This window comes from Apteryx mantelli, chromosome 16, assembly GCF_036417845.1.
Source record: "Apteryx mantelli isolate bAptMan1 chromosome 16, bAptMan1.hap1, whole genome shotgun sequence".
In the NCBI taxonomy this organism is placed as follows: domain Eukaryota; kingdom Metazoa; phylum Chordata; class Aves; order Apterygiformes; family Apterygidae; genus Apteryx; species Apteryx mantelli.
This window is the reverse complement of record NC_089993.1, coordinates 22,197,855-22,215,509: the sequence shown is the minus strand read 5'-3', so window position 1 is coordinate 22,215,509 and position 17,655 is coordinate 22,197,855. Positions and strand designations below refer to the sequence as shown.

Genomic DNA, 17,655 nt, shown 5'->3' with positions numbered 1-17,655 from the left:
CCAAGGCAGGAAGCAGCTGTGAAAAATAAAGGAATCATGCTTACAAGGTAAGGACCGTGATAGGTTGAAAAAACAAGTTTTCCCATTAAAGTGTCTGAGCAACCAGCTGAATGACAGCAGACTTCTGGCAGCTCCTTCACTACAGTCATGCTATTCTCATTTCTCCTTCTGCAGTTGCAAGGCAGCACTGCTTTTTTGGGTCACATCTACAGGGTCCACGATCTGATCGGAGAAAACAGCTTCCAGTCGCTCATCGATCTCCGTTTTGTCCCTAAACACGCACCAGAGCAGCAGCCCCACGCACAGCAGGCTCACGGGCAGCACCATCCCCCAGGGCCTCTCGTGGTCGCTCCCCATAGACCGGCTGACGCTCCACACCCGCGGGCTGGCCTTGCTGGCGGAGAAGGGCACGGGGCCCCCGCCGTCCGCCTCTGCCGGGCCCGCCGCCTCCGCCTCCGCCGGGCCCCGTCGCCGCGCCAGCGCCAGCCCCCGCCAGGGGCCGGGCAGGCGCAGGAGCCGCCGCGCCCTGCAAAGACACACGAGTCAGAGGAGCGGGCGGGAGCGGGCCGAGCGGCCCCGGCCCCGGCGCCTCGCCGCTCACCGCCAGCCGCCCAGCGCCCAGCGCATCCCGCCGCGCTCCTCCGCGCGCCGCCCGCGAGCGGAAGCGGAAGCGCGGGCTCGCCGCGGAGGGCAGCCGCGACGTCCGGGGGCCCCGCGCAGACCGGCCCCGGCAGCGGGGACCGCCGGGCTCCGAGCGCCGCTAGGGCGGCAGGAGGAAGGCGACGTGCAGGGCGGCGGCGCCAGCCGCCCGGCGGGCTCGCCGGCCGGACAGGAGAGGCGAGGCGAGGCGAGGCGAGGCGAAACGCCTGGAGGCGGCGGGCTCGGTGCCGACCAACTACTGCAATAATTTTTCCACAGCTTTCGTTAGAAGAGTCCCTTTTATTCTGTATCACATACAGAGAACTGCCACGTATTCCCTTAACACAACTAGTTCTTCTGGAATAATTCTGCATTTTCATAGCACCTTTCTTTCCTTCAGAACCTGAACAGCTTTCATTTTATCCAATAGCTATCCCTAGACTAAATTAAGCTCTGGACAGCTGCAGCAAGAAACATGTTTTTGCTGAAATCTACAAGAAAAATGATTATTTTGGCATATAGGTGACACATGTTCTGAACATTGTACTATCTTTCATACAACACCTTACAGCATTAGTCTTCAATTATTTTTGTCTTTGTAACACCTATTATGTACCAGCTTTACTGAATCATTGCCATTTCTTTAATTTGATACAGAAAACAAATATGCACAAATGACAGCATTCCTTAGTGCTCCACTATGCAACCAGAAGGACAAGTATATGTTGAATGTCAAGGCAGAGGTTTGGGGGGGTGACACTTAGGGCCAAAAGGGCCCTGAGCCAACAAAGATTCTGAGGGCCACCTGAAGCAAGATGAAGGAAATTAGGAGTATTCTGACTCCATGTGGACATATAGGGTAGAATTTGGTCATAAGTATTATTAAACATCAGTTTTTGCACTGCCATTACCTTAACCACCAACTAGCTAAAATATTTTACTAAATTTTAATCCCTCTCCCCTTCCACCTGTTCTGGTCATCTTCAGAGGCTTTGTTTGTACTGCTGGATCACGTGATACAGGTATAATCTTTTTTTCTACAAAAGCCAACAATCTACTGCTCACAGCAAAATTAGCTGGCCCACATTTTATGGCAAAACAAGTCATTAGTCAGACAGAAATGTAAGTTCTGTGTACTTACACCCCTCATCTTTCACTCCAGGTTGTGCAATAATTGATCAAAGAAAACAACAGTTGAGAGTGGAGAGAAAGAATCAGCACACCGATGCCCAATACCAGGCTTAGCACAGAAGTTTTACGAATGTTCTCAGAAATGAGGTAACTCCTTAGTAATGGCAAAACCTCCCTCCATTATTTTCCCTTTGCTTTAGGGCAGGAATTCAGAAAGTCAAGAATACTCAGAGAAGGTAAATCATCTTAGTGCCATGACACACATTCAACTTACTCAACAGTCTATATGAAATTGTTTTTACCACCCAAATTTCTTCATACAGTGTCATTCCAAATTCCTGTATCTCCACGCAGGTGCTCATCATCCTTTGACCCATTAAAAACATTCGTCTCTGCAGTTGCCAGTTTGTGACTTGTACATTCAACACTGGTATTTTCAGCTGTAATGTTTAGTTTAAGACATCAGTTACTTCCGCTTTTTAAACACTGAAACATTTCTGTCTTAATCACAGAATTCACTAAACAGTTTTGAAATAAGTCATCCAGAGTATGCTGTAAATTCTGCTTTTGATTCTAGAATTCAAATTCTGATCTGCAGTAGTTAAATGAGCTGTCCCTCAGGCAGGCAGAAATACTGTGCAAGTTACAAAGTTAAATAGTTTAAACATGCAAATAAAATGTTTTACAAAAAATTCCAATATGATGATTTTTTTCTAGAAAAGAAAAATCACTGATTTCAAAAATACCCCTGAAAGTTTCTCTAACCAAAGAGAAGAAACAAATCAAGCATGTAACTTGTTTAATTTTATTAGCTCAAAGGTCTATTGTTTCCTTGAGGTGCCAATTCTGAACGCAAAAGCTGTTGGGAAATTAAATCCTCCTCAGGCACATAGTTAATGTAATAATGGGCATGATGGACTGGAGGGAATAAGGCAGGAAAAACTCTTAACTTGTCTGGAATTAATCCAGGTAAGCCCTGCTTCCTCATAGCCAGGACCCAACAGTCCTTCCTTCTCAAAACAGCATGGGATATGGTATTTATCTAACAAAAATCAAAGAGGGGGGAAAAAAGGTGACTAAGAAAGAATAAAGGCAATCCAAACAGATAAGGAGAACATTTCAAGTGTTCTTGAAGAAGTCAGGCCTTGTGGCTGGGTGTGACTACACAGAAAGTGCAGACATTTAAAAGATCCTTAAGTGCTACCAATGCTGTAACACTGATTTTTACCTCCACATATGACATATTTTTTAATTAGTGATGTAGTCAAAAGCAACATTTGGGTATATGCATTCTGAATAGACAATAATGAAAAAGAATTATATGAAAAACTCACCAGAATTTGTTTTGTATGCAATACCATGCCGAGTTAATAAATCTTTAATTTTTTTTAATTCTTTAGAAAGTTGCTTGTACTCCTAAGAAAGAAAATACATTAAAAAAGGCTCTCCCACTCTCTAAATACATACATAAAATGGCATTTTTCAAACGTAACAGGTCTATGCACAGTTGTTACAGCTTTTGACTTAAAGATCTTAATCTGTGTACTCCAAGAATGAGGCACAAATTTTATAAAAATTCTCAGATCTATCCTCTAACTAGCATTTTATTGTGGGACAAAATTGCCTTCCTTTGCTACAAGACCAGCCTTATTTTAGTTTCTGTCATAATGCTAGAGTCTGGAAATCTGTCACCTCCTCAGATCTTGACCTAGCAACTTCATGTTCTTGCTTTCAACAGTTTCTGTTAAATCATAGAAGCAGGGACTGCTCCAAACTTTGAGAATCAAACCATACATCTGGAATCTTTAAGGAGCCTAAATTTTTTATTGTTTTTTTTTAACCTAAATCAATAAAAAGCAAAAGATTAACTATTTAAGATTCTCTGGTTATCAGAACACCCAAGCTTATGTCAATTACACTATGATGAAGCCAGCCAAGAACATTAAGAAAAGAAGTGCAAATTATTAACAGTAAAATAATTAACTATTGAAAAAATAAGATGAATTTTCCAGCTCCTGACAGTACCACAGCAAAATGATTATCTTTATAGAAATATATCCAGCTTAACCACAGTTTATTGGGTTATATGCAGGAATTACTAGGTGGTATTTTGTGTTTGCCACATTTTCAAATTAGATGACAACAGTGGCTTCTTCTTTGCATTATAATCAATGAATTCCCTTCCATGCTCTTTTCATGATGTTGAACATGTGCTCTTTTAGGCTGAGCACACCTTCTACCTCTATTTTTTTTTTCCATTTTAGTTCTGTTGCAGAGGAAATATCTGCATATTCACGCACATTAAAATCATTCAGAAATATACATGGCATAGATCATGCTGCCTTTTGCTTGTGTAATGGCCGATATGTTCTGCCATAAGTCTGGGTAATAATCCACACAGAAAAAGTGTCAACATTCCCAAGGCTAGGCACACCTTTATTTTCACTAATAACTCTTTCCTATTTCCACCCTGATATCCCCTAGAAAGAGTACTTATAAAGTATTCATAATCCAAGTATCTATACTAATTCCCATGTATCATTCTCTAACTTCTTGCTGAGTTTTCAGTTGTGCTGGTTTGTCTTTGACTTGAGGGCTAAAATAAAGATGTCAAGTTGCTTTATTTGTAAACAGACTGTTACATGAAAAAACAAAAAATATAACCCCATTAACAGACTTTAGGTGAATCCAAAGAATAAATAGATAACTCTGTCACACTGAACCATACAGTAAAAAGGTAGCGATTAATTCCACATTGTAAACATTATGCTCTATACCTTATTGCAGTTCTCTACTGTTTCAAATTCCAGACTTATTATTTTCTTATTCCGTTTCTCAAATTCCTTTTCTTCTGTTGCTTTTAGAAGTCCTGCTTCCTTGAAAATCTCTTTCAGTATTTTTTTGTATCCCTAAAAAAGAAAATTTGCAAAAGACCATGGATAAATCCATCCGATTCTCATCTCTGCTTGTAATTTGCACTGGCCATTCCAATTCCACAAGCTTCACTTTACAAAACATTGCCATTATTGTTGATTTAGCAGTTATAGAGCACAAAAATTACTATTTGCCAATTGCAGAATAAATGTATACATTCTGAAAAAAGATGAAACTGCAGAAGTCAGATCAGTACTTTGGCAATAATTGTTCTTTATCAGAGTTGGAAGAACTAACAAACCTGTTCAGTTATTAGTTCATCATACAGAAACTGCTCTGCTTCATCCCACTTCCTTTGTAATGCTTCAGTCAGAGTCGGATAAACTGAAAAATGAAAGTCACACTGTGCAAAAATTGACAGCACTGTCCTCTGTTACTTAAGTGCTTCTCTAGTACCACACCTACATATTTAAGGGCTCAATGTTTCTATACAGTGCAGTCTCTACAGCTTTCAAGAGCTGGGATTATACCTCAATCCCACTACATACAAACACAGTTTCTGCAGAGTGCTACTGACCAAAAATATCTCTCATTTCCAGGTAGAAGGTCTCATATTTCTCCATTGAATGAAATTCTAACTGAGCTCTCCTTTTCTGTTACGCAGGTAAATGAACAGATACTACAGGGCTGATTCATAAAACCAGTCCAAGAAAAAAGCAAAAAAAAAAAAAAAAAATTCACTTGCTGTATCTATACTAGCAGTGACAGTTTATTCTAGAAATATCTATTTGTTACGATGATTTAAAATACAGTTAGCAATGTATATTACATTTAATCTTCATTAATATCAAACTACAAGATCAAAGAACCTAAAAGTTTACACTCTGAGGCTGGAGTAAGATGCCAGCTGCTCCACATGCACAAATGATTTTCTACATCTTACCTAAAAGAGAGTGGGGATGGCACACAAGAGGAGTCTCAAATGTCAGAGAGTAAACACAAGTACTTGGCTCAGACACATGAGCCAATTTATTGCTCTTTCCACAAACAAGAAGAACCTAAACATCATGATGACAACAAAGTAAAAACAAAGATGAACAAAACCAGCTCCAAATTAAACAGTACCAGCATTTATGATCAATTTGCTGTGTTCCTATGCTAACAGATGCATTTCAGTAAATACTATAGTCCCAAAGCTTCCAGTACTGTCATCCATGGGGGTTGGGGGGAGGGGAAGGGAGAAAATCATAGCTAGCAGGTCTTTCAAATTAAGTTTTTTTGTAAAAATTCTATCTTCTAATGGGGAATCAACCCTACCTATCTTTGTTGCTTGAACTCCCAAGCACCATATTTCTAGAGAAAATGTGAGGAAAAGGGAGGGTGTATAGGACACTCTTTTGAACCTCATTGGACATGAGCATCATTCACCCAACAAATTTTGCTTCCTGACCAGTGCACTAAAGTCTCTTCTTTTTACTGTTCAAGAGAACAATACTCATTTGGCCCGCAGAAATTCACTTTGATCTTTATGTTTTCAGTGCTAGTATTTCATGACTGTTCAAAACCAAATGCCTGTGAATGATTTATATCACAGTAGCGTGTAGAATGTGAGGTTTAATGTGAGGTTTAATTCATTGCATCTGTAAAGCTGCATAACACACTGAAATGGAAGCCGGAAAAAAGAACATTTATGAATAAAAAGATAAAGGACTTGTGCGAATTATGTGCCACACATTAGGAAAGTCTCAGACTCCCTTCCTAACCTTTCTAGCTGAATACTTAGTTTGCACAGATATAGGAACTTTTAAACTGTTCAACAGAGTAAGTATTTTTACTTTTTCTTAAAAATGTATTCACACCAGATTTTGTAACTCTTGAGTTTGTTCCCCTGACACTCCAATATATGTAACTCTTTCATTAATTCTCCCTGCACGCAACCTGGTCTTGTTCTAATACTTGGCCTATTTGGCTTCTCAGCATACTGTTAACTGCCTAATTCTATTCCCTCCTTTTACTAGATGTTCTTATGCACTGTAAACTGGTGGCTTGCATTCAACAAATAGTTCTTTTTGTCTGCTTTTCCTGATGGAAGTTATAAAGTCCTGTATGTTTCTAACAGTGATGATAATATCAGAATACTCCACTCTATCAGGGACAAAAAATTTAAAGTTGCCAGGCTAATGAGAACATGTAAGTAAACTTCATCAGATTTTTATCCTGATTTTAGCTTCCCTCCTCATCTATTCAACTAATTGCTATAGGCAGTCACCTTTTAATTTTATATCATGTCTTAAACCATGAACTCTTTGAGGTAGAAGTGTTTCAGTTCATAGAATGTCACGAGTATCTGTAGAGTGCCATGCTGTCTGAATCAGCGGAATCTGTGTAATTCATTATTATACCTTCGTCTGTCTGCTCTTGGTTTCACAGGAGTCTCCTTCCCTCATCCACATTCCAACAAATGTGTTGTTGTCAATTTCCCATTCATGCCAGATTCTGAAAAAATAGAACATCAAGAGTTTTATTTTAAATTACTGGAAAGAAAAATGTGAAAACACAAGAAGAAAAGAATGAATACTCATACATCAGGTCTGAATTAATTGTATACATCCCAGTTTTGTTGTCCTAATACTTCCATTTCCTACAGCCAAGAGCTGGTCACCTTTCGGTCAGCCAAGTTTGTTATTCAGGCTCTTATGTATCAACATTACTTTGGAAGCATAGTTTCATACCTGTTCTCAGTTTATAAACCATTTGCATTTACAAATCCTAGTTTAAACCCAATAAAAAACAGCTTACAGATCCATCCCACAACAAATCCAGTGCAACTCAAGACTGCAGGATTATTTATAGTGCCGGTGAGAGTGTCTACAAAAACCTAATCTCTACTTCTGCCCATCCTAAAATTCACTGATTTTCTCAGTATAATGATGCAGCCTTTCCTCTCACATTGGCTCACTGATTATTGTCCATGTAAGAAAAAAAAGAGACAAGTCCTTCACTCAAGCTGCACAGACATCTACATACAAAAAATTTAAAAAGGTCATATTTTTAAGGCAGTGTTCTGATTTACAATTAAATTTATGCTAGCTCTTCTGATGTAGATACTGGATCTACACTGAGTCTTTTATTACCTTTAATTAAATATGTTTAAAGTGACCATGAGGCATACAGAATGTATTTTGTTTTATTTTGTAAGTTTATATGCAACTCAAAATGAAAATATCTTAAAGAGACACGAAGCCTTTGGTTAATATAAATTGTAGTTGTACATTATTGGATTTTTTACATTAACATATCATTACTGCTGTTGATACTGGTTATTAATCAGCCTCTTGCTAAAGACAGGAGGTTAGCTTTTAATCAACAAAAAATTTGGCTATTTCAAGACTGAGTACTTGTCTGCATAATGCTCTGGGAACTACAATGACCTAAGCTAACCAATAAAAGAATCTTCATTTTAAAACTGCTACCTTTTTGTCAATTTATAAAACGGTCTGCTAATAACATAAGTAAAACATAAAGCTCTAAATTGCCTCACCCTAAAATCCCACTATAGGCATTCCATCGAAAAGTCTGCTCATGCTGAGTGACATTATGGAAAGGACAAAACTCGTACTTATACCTTTAAAAAAAGCAAAAAACAGTAAGAAATGTTTCAGACTGGAGTTAAGAACTACTTTGTTCCTCATCAAAACAAACAGAGTCAAATATTCAAATCCATTACTCACGTGGATTCCACAAAACTGAAACACTTGCCAGCAAGCCTAAAGAGATGTGCAGGGCCTAAAAACACCACAAAATGACATAAAGGAAGAATAATTTTTGGTTAAATTTAAACAAGTTATTGTGGTGACAGAGTTGTAAGGAATGTATGACAAATTTAGTTTTCTGCTGTACATCAGGAAATCAGTATTTTCCATATGGCTTACCATAAGTTCCCACTAATGTTATATCAATTTGCTTCCAAATCTTTCATGTTTTTCATCTTCAACACTCTATGAAATAGGTTAGCTTCTCTCTACAATGAAAACAAGAAACCTGGACACAGAAATATTTGAGGCTAGCTCTGTAAAAGCAATCCTCAGTGCAGATCTTGCCAAAATCTAGTCAGAATCACCAGAACTCTTACTTGGCAACTGTCTGTCCCCAGAGTCATCTAAATTCCTAAAGTTTATGTCAGCAAAGCCCTTTTGCTCAGAATGTTGACAGCACTGCACACCTAAGTTTCACTAAGACTCTTGAACTAGATGTTCTTCTTCACAGTTGGCCTTCGAGGTCTGATCCAGTTGTTATTGTTATAAGCCACTCAAAAGCTGCTGGAAGAAATGGCAATGCTGTTGTTGCCTTTTTTCTATCTGATAGATCAGTAGCCACAACTTTCTGGTAGAACTGACAAACTGACCATTCCATTCTTGCTGTCAATGGAATCTAATACAGGTAACTTGTCATTTGGAACACGGCTAAAAGTTCTGAACTACTTTCTACAGGGCTATTTCAAGAGTCACATGTTTAAGCTAACTTTGCATGGAATGGTTAAATATTTGTGAGGGAAGAAGAGATTACAAAGCAGAAAAAATAGCTAAGATCATACAGAAAAATCTAGATTCTCGGCCCTCACTGCCAGGATCGCCTATGTATTTTTTCCAAAGACCTAGCCAAGCAATTCTAGAAGCAAAGATCAGAACACAAGAATCACACCCCTCCAGAATGCCCTAACCACTGGGCAGGTTCTCTTTTGCATGTCCTTTTTCTGACCTTATAATCTTTCATTCTTTTTGTAGATTACCACAGGCTTGGCTCAAGAGTTTGCTCCTCTCCTACATGTGGTCTGTGGCCTAGCGATTAAGATGCTTTCCCCAAAGGGGAAGAAACACAAATCTGAATGTCCTAAAGAATACATTAAACTCATGTCTCCATCTCCTGGACAGATGCTCTACTAGAGTAACTATAGGAACTCCTACCCTAACTGTCACAAAAGAAAAGAATAAGTCAGTTATCCATGCTAAAGAAATAACCATGCAAGCCAGGGTTCTATGCCCTGGATTCCAGTTCAACAGATGCTTCCAATTTTGGACTGTAGGTAAGTTCCTGAGTCTAGGAAAGAAGGATTTCTAGTGTACTGCTCTTTTAAATTTTTCTTATTATTTTTGGCATCTTCCCATTCAGCTATTATTAACTCTATTTCTAACTATTTCACTTTTCACATGCAGCATGTACACAATTTAGGTATTTAATTTAGGTTTATAAAGCATGTCACAAAAAAATAAGTACAATCACATTTAACATCACCATTTACAAGTGTCTGTATTGGCCTGAACCCATAAGGAGCTTTATGTCTGTGCCTAAGGTTAGGAGAGAGACAAGATTTAAAGACACCTCGTTTAATGTTATTTTCTGTTGCTCAGCCTTTGCAATTCAGTGCTTACTGTACCTACTGTCCTCCATATAGGTCTAAAATCCTTAGATTTCTGTGTATTTTGCTACAGTGGTAGGTTATATTCCAGCATCTATGCTTTGCATATAAAATTGAGCCTGCGTGACTCATTCCAACCCTAATCTAAAAACTTTTGAAAAGAACTTTTGAGTATTAAGTACTATCAGATGACAGTATCATTTTTATATGAGAATCTCAAGAACATCAGGGATTGTTTCAGGAAGAAAATAAGTCTTTAGTAAGTATCAGAAGGCTCAGTGATGGGCTCAAACAACACAGAATAAACACAAGGATAGCAGACTGTGACAAAAGCAGTCCAAACAGCACCTTAACATAGAACACGAAAGACGTTAAGCTAGGTTTTTAATCCTCCAGAAGCACAATAAGATATATTTGGTCATGCTTATTTTCCATGACTCCCACAAAATGACAGGCAAAATTAGTCACTGTGTGCACAAATTCAAGGTAGATTACTCTAAAAATGACTATCATGAAAACGATAAAAACTCTACAATAAAGTAACGGTTGTATATACCTGATACTGCAGAAGGGGCCATCTTTGGCTGCAGCCTATTTGTTTGAGGCAAGAATGGGTTATTCAACCTTTCAAAAAAAGAAAATTTAAAATATAAGATTTAAGAGTAAGTTGTGTTTCTGGGTGTCATTATATCCTCTGCTATCTTCGTGTCCAACCACCCGCAGCCAAGCGCAGCGTGCAGGAGCGACGATCCCCGTCGGCAGAGCCGCCGCCGGGCCGGGCCGGGCCGGGCCGGGAAGGGTGAGGCCGTGCGGGGCGGCGGCGGACCGCGAGGGGCCGCGGGACACGGCGCGCGAGCGGCCACGCACCCGAACGTGTTCGGCTCCTCCACTATCTTCATCTTCGCTGCCGAGGCGAAGGCACCTGCGAACAGACGACGGTCAGCGGCGGCGGCGCGGCCGCAGCCGCGGCCCCGGCCCCGACCCCGGCCGCGCGCTCACCCAGCGCCGCGCCCAGCGCCGCCAGCAGCAGCCGGGCGGCCGCCATCGCCGCTCCCCTCGGAAGCGGAAGGGCGCCGCGGGGCCACGGGACGGCCGCTCCGCCCAGGCCCGCCAGCCATGAGCCCATGAGGCGGAGAAAGCATCGGCCGCGGCCCGCCGCGGCCGCGGCCCCGCTGCGGAGCGCCCGCCGCGGTGCCAGGAGTCTCGACACCTTCGCGGCGGAAGCGGAGGCCGCGCTGAGAGGTGCGGCAGCGGCCCGCGGCTGGGGCCGGGCGCCGGGCCAAGCGGCGAGCGGCGCCGGGCCGAGCGGCGCCGGTCCCGCCGGGCGGTGGGCCGGGGCGGGCACTAAGGCGCGCCTGTGTTTGCAGCTTCCCTGGAGAGCGGCGGGCCCGCGGAGGGGGGCGCCCCGGCGGTGGAGTTCCCCTGCCCTCTCGCCATGTGGGAGCTCGGGCACTGCGATCCCAAGCGATGCACCGGGAGGAAGCTGGCGCGGAAGGGGCTGCTGCGAACCCTGCGCCTCGGCCAGAGGTTCGCGGGGCTCGTCCTCAGCCCCGCCGCCGCCGAGCCCGTCTCCCCGGCTGACAGGTGCGAGCGCAGCGCGTGGCTCCGACGCTGTCGTGGTGCTCACAACCCCCCCGTGATCCGTCGCGGAGAACGCTTCAAGCACTGATCAGTGGCGAAAGTTGTGCTATGGAATAAACTTGACCTTCCCGTCACGTTAGTGCTGACGCATGAATATGAGAAATGGAGTCTTTGTTAAATAAGGTCAAAACTTTTAAACAGCCGGTATCAGGTGAAAAACATCTATAGATCCCAAATGAGGACACTCTGCAGTTTGTAGGCTAATATGTTCAGAATCCCAACAGTCTATAGATACTGTATTTTTTATGATTGCATATTCAAATTCTTAGACTAGGCACCACAATCCATTAGCTAGAAAACTTATTTTTGGGAAACTTAGTTTTCTTCAAATGTAGCTGCAGGATTTTATAAAGATGTATATGGTCAGAGATTACTTTAGAAGCTAGTGGAGAACCTAAATCTGAACTTTGATCTCTGTTGCCTTAGGAATGGGAAAATTATTTTTAATCACCTTTCCATCACATTTTTTTTAATCCTGAAATTTTGTATTTTCAGTTTGAAACATATGGATAAGACTTTCTTGCCCAATGCAGATTCTGAGGAAAAGCATGTTATTCTTTCCCATTGCATCTGAAATTTAGATTGTTATAAAATGTATGCTTTTTGATAAACAAAGAGGGGGTTGTATGCACATTTGTTGCCACTATAAAGTGGCAATTGTAATTCTCACTTTAACTAATTTTATCAATACAACAAAACAATTTTTTAAATACAGGGTTTTTTTTTTCAGACATATCGTTGCTCAGAGTGGAATTGCAGTCATAGATTGCTCATGGGCCAAATTGGAAGAAACTCCCTTTAAGAGAATGAGAGGAAATCATCTACGGCTGCTACCTTACCTGGTGGCTGCAAATCCTGTGAACTATGGCCGGCCATGCAAGCTGTCCTGTGTGGAAGCTTTTGCTGCTACTTTTTGCATTGTTGGTAGGCTGTAACATGTCTGATATGAAATGTGTTACCAGTGATTCTCATATCCTTAATACATCAGAATGGATAATTTTTGATAGAATAAACTGTAATGCTGTCCCATTGGTCATCACTTTGGTCTTGTATTTGGAATGAGACTACCTAGTTTTTTCCAACTGCTTGTATTTACTAGCCATTGAGATACCTCTGGGATGGAGTTCACCTCAGCTACTACACAGGACCTATGAACTGATGATCCTACTGTTGTCAGGACAGCACTGATTGTTAGAAGATCTTTTAAAAAAGTCAGAGAAAAAATAATGTTAATCTTTAGGTGTCTTTGTCTTCACAGGAGGTAACAGCTCTCCATTAACACGGTGGGTTCTGGTTGAGAACATTAAAAGAAAACACCCCCTCCTCATAATGTTTTGCAAGCTCATGACAGAACTTTCTTGACAATGGAACAGACATTCTCTGCTATACTGCTGACAGATCTTACTTTCTGATAATATAGTATGTACAAGTGCTGTCTTACAGAAGGATGTGGGAGCTATAGCTTGAATCATCACATGTACAAAATATTTTAATATTTTCATATAAGACTAAAAGACTATGAACTTTTTTTGGATTCAGTTAGATATTTCAAGTTAAAGTGAAATTAAAAAAGATCTTTAATCTTTTAATAAATCTGAATCTCTGAACACTGGAAAATGCTGGCAAACATTAAAAACAGAAATCTGTAAGCCAAATAAAATCTCACATTGAAAAAGAAAATTGATAATTACTTCTCTGTTTTAGGATTTCCAGACCTAGCCACCATTCTTCTAAGGAAATTTAAATGGGGGAAGACATTTATTGACTTGAACAAAAATCTTTTGGAAAAGTATGCAACCTGCCATTGCCAAGAAGATGTGCTGAGAGTTGAAAAGGATTTTTTAGCCAGTGTCCAAGAAACAAAAAAAGAAGAAATAGGTAAGAAAAACACACGAGCATCTTTTTTTCTTACCTGATCTTCCTTTTTTTTTCTTTAATCTCATGAAATATTGGCAAGGTAGAAGATGAAGGCTTTGTTGATGTGTTGTTCTGTCTCTATACTGTGTTTTTTATACTATATTTTATACTTTTATAAGGCACTTTTATACTATACTTTTATACTATGTTTTCTAGCTATAAGTATGTTTGTCTTTTTTTTAACCCCCAAAAGTGAAAAAGTCTAAAGCAATTTAATGCCTATATTAGCATATTAATTTGTTTAGCTGAACTGTGAAGCAGCTACCCTAATTAACTTAAGAATATTATTAGAGAACTAAGGAGTAAAAAGAAAATATGTAACTTCCTCACTATCTACAAATATTAAAAGCGGAGTATGAATGAGATGATTAGCAATACAGGAGAACTATAACAAAAATACAGGCATGCAGTCTGACAGTAAATTAGCCATATATAAACCTAGATAAATCCTTAACAGACATGTTTAAAAAGTCCCTAACCAAGATACTTAAAAGCAGACCTGTAAGGATAATGAAAATACCTTAAATAAGTGCAGGATAGCTTATTCCCAGATTCTTCGTATAACTTACTGGTATCCCAGTATTTCAGGTTGTATTCACAGATGAGTGTTTGGTCTCATTCAAGACAAAAAAGCCAAATGATCGAGAGCATATGAAGACAGATACTCCTAACCAGTTCCTTTCTTCCACAGTGGCTAAGTCCCATAAAAATAGAACAGGGTAACCCCACACACTGTAAGGAGATGGCAGACAGCTTCTTGTGTCTCTCACCTTTGCTCTCTCAGCTGTGACATGTTAAGCTGAATAAAATTGTCTTGTCATTGAAGTGTATCCTCTTGTAGCCTTCTTGGTGGAAGCTGAACTACTCTTACGTTAAACTGAAGACAGACCTTAAGGGACAACCCTACTATGCAGTTAAGGCACAGTTCCACCCACACTCCCGTGTGTTTTCTGCATTGAGTGTAGTATCATAGCTATCAAGCCTTGTTTGATTCTTCTGGGGTAACATGTTGCAGTTCTCCAGTTATGTAAGCCAAGCTAGATCTAGCATTACTCTTGCTCATCAGGAAGAGCTCAACCTGCACAGTTACGCTTCTTCATTTTTGGGATTTGGCTAGTGGTAAACAGATTAGACAACCATCTTAGAACTAAATGATTTTGAGAATATGCATGCTGTCTTACCAAAAGCTTTAGCAACCTATGTGGGCAGTTTGGCTGTCCCCAAAAAGCTACTTGAACCCCCTTTTTTTGGGGGGGGGGGGGAGGAGGGGAGGAGAAGGAGGAAGGAAATGGGGTAGGGGACAGGAAGAGCAAAAAGATGAGAATGGGGAACAGAATTTAGGGTTTGTTTGTTTTTTTTTCAGTTCCTGGTTTCTGACCTCTTGGCAAAACAAGTATGGCAGGTTTATCACAAGAGTGAACCGGATTTGTTGTCCATGTCCTCCCCTCCCTGGCAATAACATCTTTCTTAAAATGAAAATGAAAGCAGACCAGTAAGATAAGCCTGCTTCATGAATGTGTTTTTTTTGTTTGTTTTTTTTTGTTTTTTTCAGATCCATTTGATGTTGACTCAGGAAAAGAATTTTCTAATCCTAATAGACCAGTCAATGCCCCAGGGTAATGAAATTTAACTTACATACTGTTTTTTTTTCTTAAAAAGTTACTTTGCTTCTATAATCCTGAAATATGTTTCCAGAATAACACAAAGCAATGAAGAATCTGAGGAGGACAGTGTAAGCAGTCCAGATGATGGCAGTGAGACCAGTGATGAGAACAGTCCAGAGGAAGATGGTACTGGAAAGTTGCTGCACCAAGAACCAATAAATCAACTATTTGAAAAATAAAAAACTTTGTAAATAGAGCTGTAAAGTCTTGTCTAAAACTTTCTTGTGAACAGTTACTAGTATGGGGGCTGTCCATCTGTAACTGGGAGCTTAAATACCTCTTTCTAGATGAACCTCTATTCTCAGTGAGGCCACGTGGAGGTTTGTAAATCCCCTTATGCAGGTAAAGGTTTTAAGGTTATTTAACTTTTTCTTTTGGACAGTTATTTATGGAGTGCTCATTGTTATTATGCAAAGATCTTGAAGCTGCTCATTGTTATTATGCAAAGATCTTGAAGCTTAGTTACATTAGTAAAGAAACAGAAAATAAGTTTCTGGAAAGTGATTTATAGGAATTATTTTTACTTGATAGTACATTGTAGACTATACTTTTCTGACATCTGGGGAATATTTCAGCTGGCAAACAGCTTTAATTGGAGGTTATTACCCCAATTAGAGCGCATAAGGTGCCTCTGACTTCTGTGCAGGCTTGAAGCTGCCATACACATTTCAGCTACATCATTCATGTTACAGTAAACCAAACACCTAAGCTTAAAAGAGAGAGAGAGAAAAAAAAAAAAGCTTCCTGGAATTGATTTAAAATCTCAATGTCTTTTCAGTAACATTATATGCTGATTTTTGATGTACTTAGCTACAGTTAGAGGATCCTCAGCAACATACAAAGCTTTTGCATTTTATATTCAGAGGTATATCACAGAATTTCAGACAGCAGGTTCAGCAATACCATCTGCCTATATTCTCATTATTTTGAGACAGCATTCTACCAAATCACAAACACGCATCATCTTGTCCTTAAGCAGGAGTAAGGCTTTTTATAAATCAGCACTGGTATCTTAGTTCACTCTTCCAAAAACTTGCCAGTTTGTATAGTGAAAGTATAGCCATTACCTGTTGTTTTCAGGTTTCTGTGCACTTAAATGCTGTTTTGAGTTTCCAGCACCCAACTGGAACCTAACCTTAGGTTTAGGTTTAAATCTGAACTTCAGCAACCCTCCAGTAAAAATGAAGGTACAGAGGACAACAATTCATAATTTGTTACCTTCATATGCATAAGGTTCCTAAGTTCTTCAAGTCACAGCAAATTTTTCACCTCTTAACCTTCTTCCTAGTCTACATAGATTAAAGTCTAGGTCTGCTGGAGCACTTTGGAGTCACCTCAGCAATTTTAGTTCTGCAAATCCTCCATTTCCCTTTAAAAAGAAAAGAATAAGTTTGATTGAATAGATTTGACAGGGAATCTTTCCTTTAACCCTGTTTGTTATTCACCCTCCAACCCCAAGAATTTGAAGTCTTTTCCAAATTAGCTTTTGTAACAAGGATTTCTAGATTAGTGACAGAGAAGCAATTCTACACACAGTTCTTAAAGAAATGAGAATGTGAGGGTGCTAGCTATTCTAATTTGAGGGAATACTTTCATGTTACAATGCTATCATAATCAGATGCAGACAAATATATAGCAAGTCTGAAAGCAGAGCTGTAACATTCTTAAGATAGTTACTGCTGCAGACTTAAGTTATCTTTTAATAACAAAAACACTGAAGAAGCTACAGCTCAGATGGAAAGAAGCTTTTATCATTGCATTTGTTTTGCAAAATTATTTGAACTAGAAAAATACAGTAAAAAAGCAGTGCAAGTTTAATAGAGGGTATATCAGCTTGACATACATGGAAAATAATTTACATAATTTAACCAATTTCCTTTACAGAAGGACACTGTAGTTGCATAGAGTATGTCCTTTTCCTAAAAGCTATATACATTGACATTTGGAAGAAGGCACAGAAGTATTTCGGAGAAACAAATATCATTTAAAATCCCCAGATGCTGTAGGTCATCTTGCATTCCTTGGACAGTTAGTACTATAGTTAATGTCAGTCTACACTTGTGTTATCTTATGCTGAACTGGTCATATCAGTATGTTGATCCATTATGTACAGTAAGCAATTGGTCTCTAGTCACAGAATTCAATGAGCTGTTTAAGTATATGAGTAATCATGACTCAGACCCAAAGCTATGAATAATCATGACTTAGGCCCAAAGGACCACATCTGTGTTGGAGGCAAGGAAGGGGTAGGAGAGAGAAATGAGGGAAACATCTAAACAAAAAGTGTAGCATCACAGGCCTTAAAAACAGGACTTTCACTGAATTGTGTTCAGAACTGCTTAAATGGCAGCCTTTTAATAATTTTAATGAAGA

At 39.9% G+C, this 17,655-nt stretch overlaps 2 protein-coding genes across 2 annotated transcripts; one reads left to right on the top strand and one right to left on the bottom strand.

The window, feature by feature from the left end:
* Positions 1-919: 919 nt before the first annotated feature.
* Positions 920-11,111, bottom strand: GNPTG (N-acetylglucosamine-1-phosphate transferase subunit gamma). The gene is made up of 11 exons (XM_067306021.1): positions 11,060-11,111; positions 10,928-10,982; positions 10,617-10,684; positions 8,376-8,430; positions 8,186-8,269; positions 7,047-7,140; positions 5,588-5,702; positions 4,946-5,028; positions 4,548-4,679; positions 3,105-3,186; positions 920-2,210 (listed from the first exon to the last, which is right to left on the bottom strand). The coding sequence occupies exons 1-11, from the start codon at positions 11,103-11,105 to the stop codon at positions 2,086-2,088; spliced, it is 939 nt and encodes a 312-aa protein (XP_067162122.1). The 5' UTR covers positions 11,106-11,111; the 3' UTR covers positions 920-2,085.
* A 39-nt stretch (positions 11,112-11,150) lies between these two features.
* Positions 11,151-15,478, top strand: TSR3 (TSR3 ribosome maturation factor). Its single transcript, XM_067306020.1, has 6 exons — positions 11,151-11,302; positions 11,428-11,644; positions 12,432-12,625; positions 13,406-13,579; positions 15,171-15,234; positions 15,314-15,478. The coding sequence occupies exons 1-6, from the start codon at positions 11,185-11,187 to the stop codon at positions 15,459-15,461; spliced, it is 915 nt and encodes a 304-aa protein (XP_067162121.1). The 5' UTR covers positions 11,151-11,184; the 3' UTR covers positions 15,462-15,478.
* The last annotated feature ends 2,177 nt before the right edge of the window (positions 15,479-17,655 follow it).

What these genes read in the sequence shown, in the direction of transcription:
- GNPTG (XM_067306021.1), bottom strand. Translation starts at nt 11,105, where the DNA reads ATGGCGGCCGCCCGGCTGCTGCTGGCGGCGCTGGGCGCGGCGCTGG. An exon ending in GGCCCCTTCTGCAGTATCAG is followed by an intron (nt 8,431 to 10,616) that starts GTATATACAACC and finishes TGGTGTTTTTAG; the next exon opens with GCCCTGCACATCTCTTTAGG. An exon ending in TGCATACAAAACAAATTCTG is followed by an intron (nt 2,211 to 3,104) that starts GTGAGTTTTTCA and finishes TAAACATTACAG; the next exon opens with CTGAAAATACCAGTGTTGAA.
- TSR3 (XM_067306020.1), top strand. Translation starts at nt 11,185, where the DNA reads ATGAGGCGGAGAAAGCATCGGCCGCGGCCCGCCGCGGCCGCGGCCCCG. An exon ending in AGCGGAGGCCGCGCTGAGAG is followed by an intron (nt 11,303 to 11,427) that starts GTGCGGCAGCGG and finishes CTGTGTTTGCAG; the next exon opens with CTTCCCTGGAGAGCGGCGGG. An exon ending in TGCTACTTTTTGCATTGTTG is followed by an intron (nt 12,626 to 13,405) that starts GTAGGCTGTAAC and finishes TCTCTGTTTTAG; the next exon opens with GATTTCCAGACCTAGCCACC.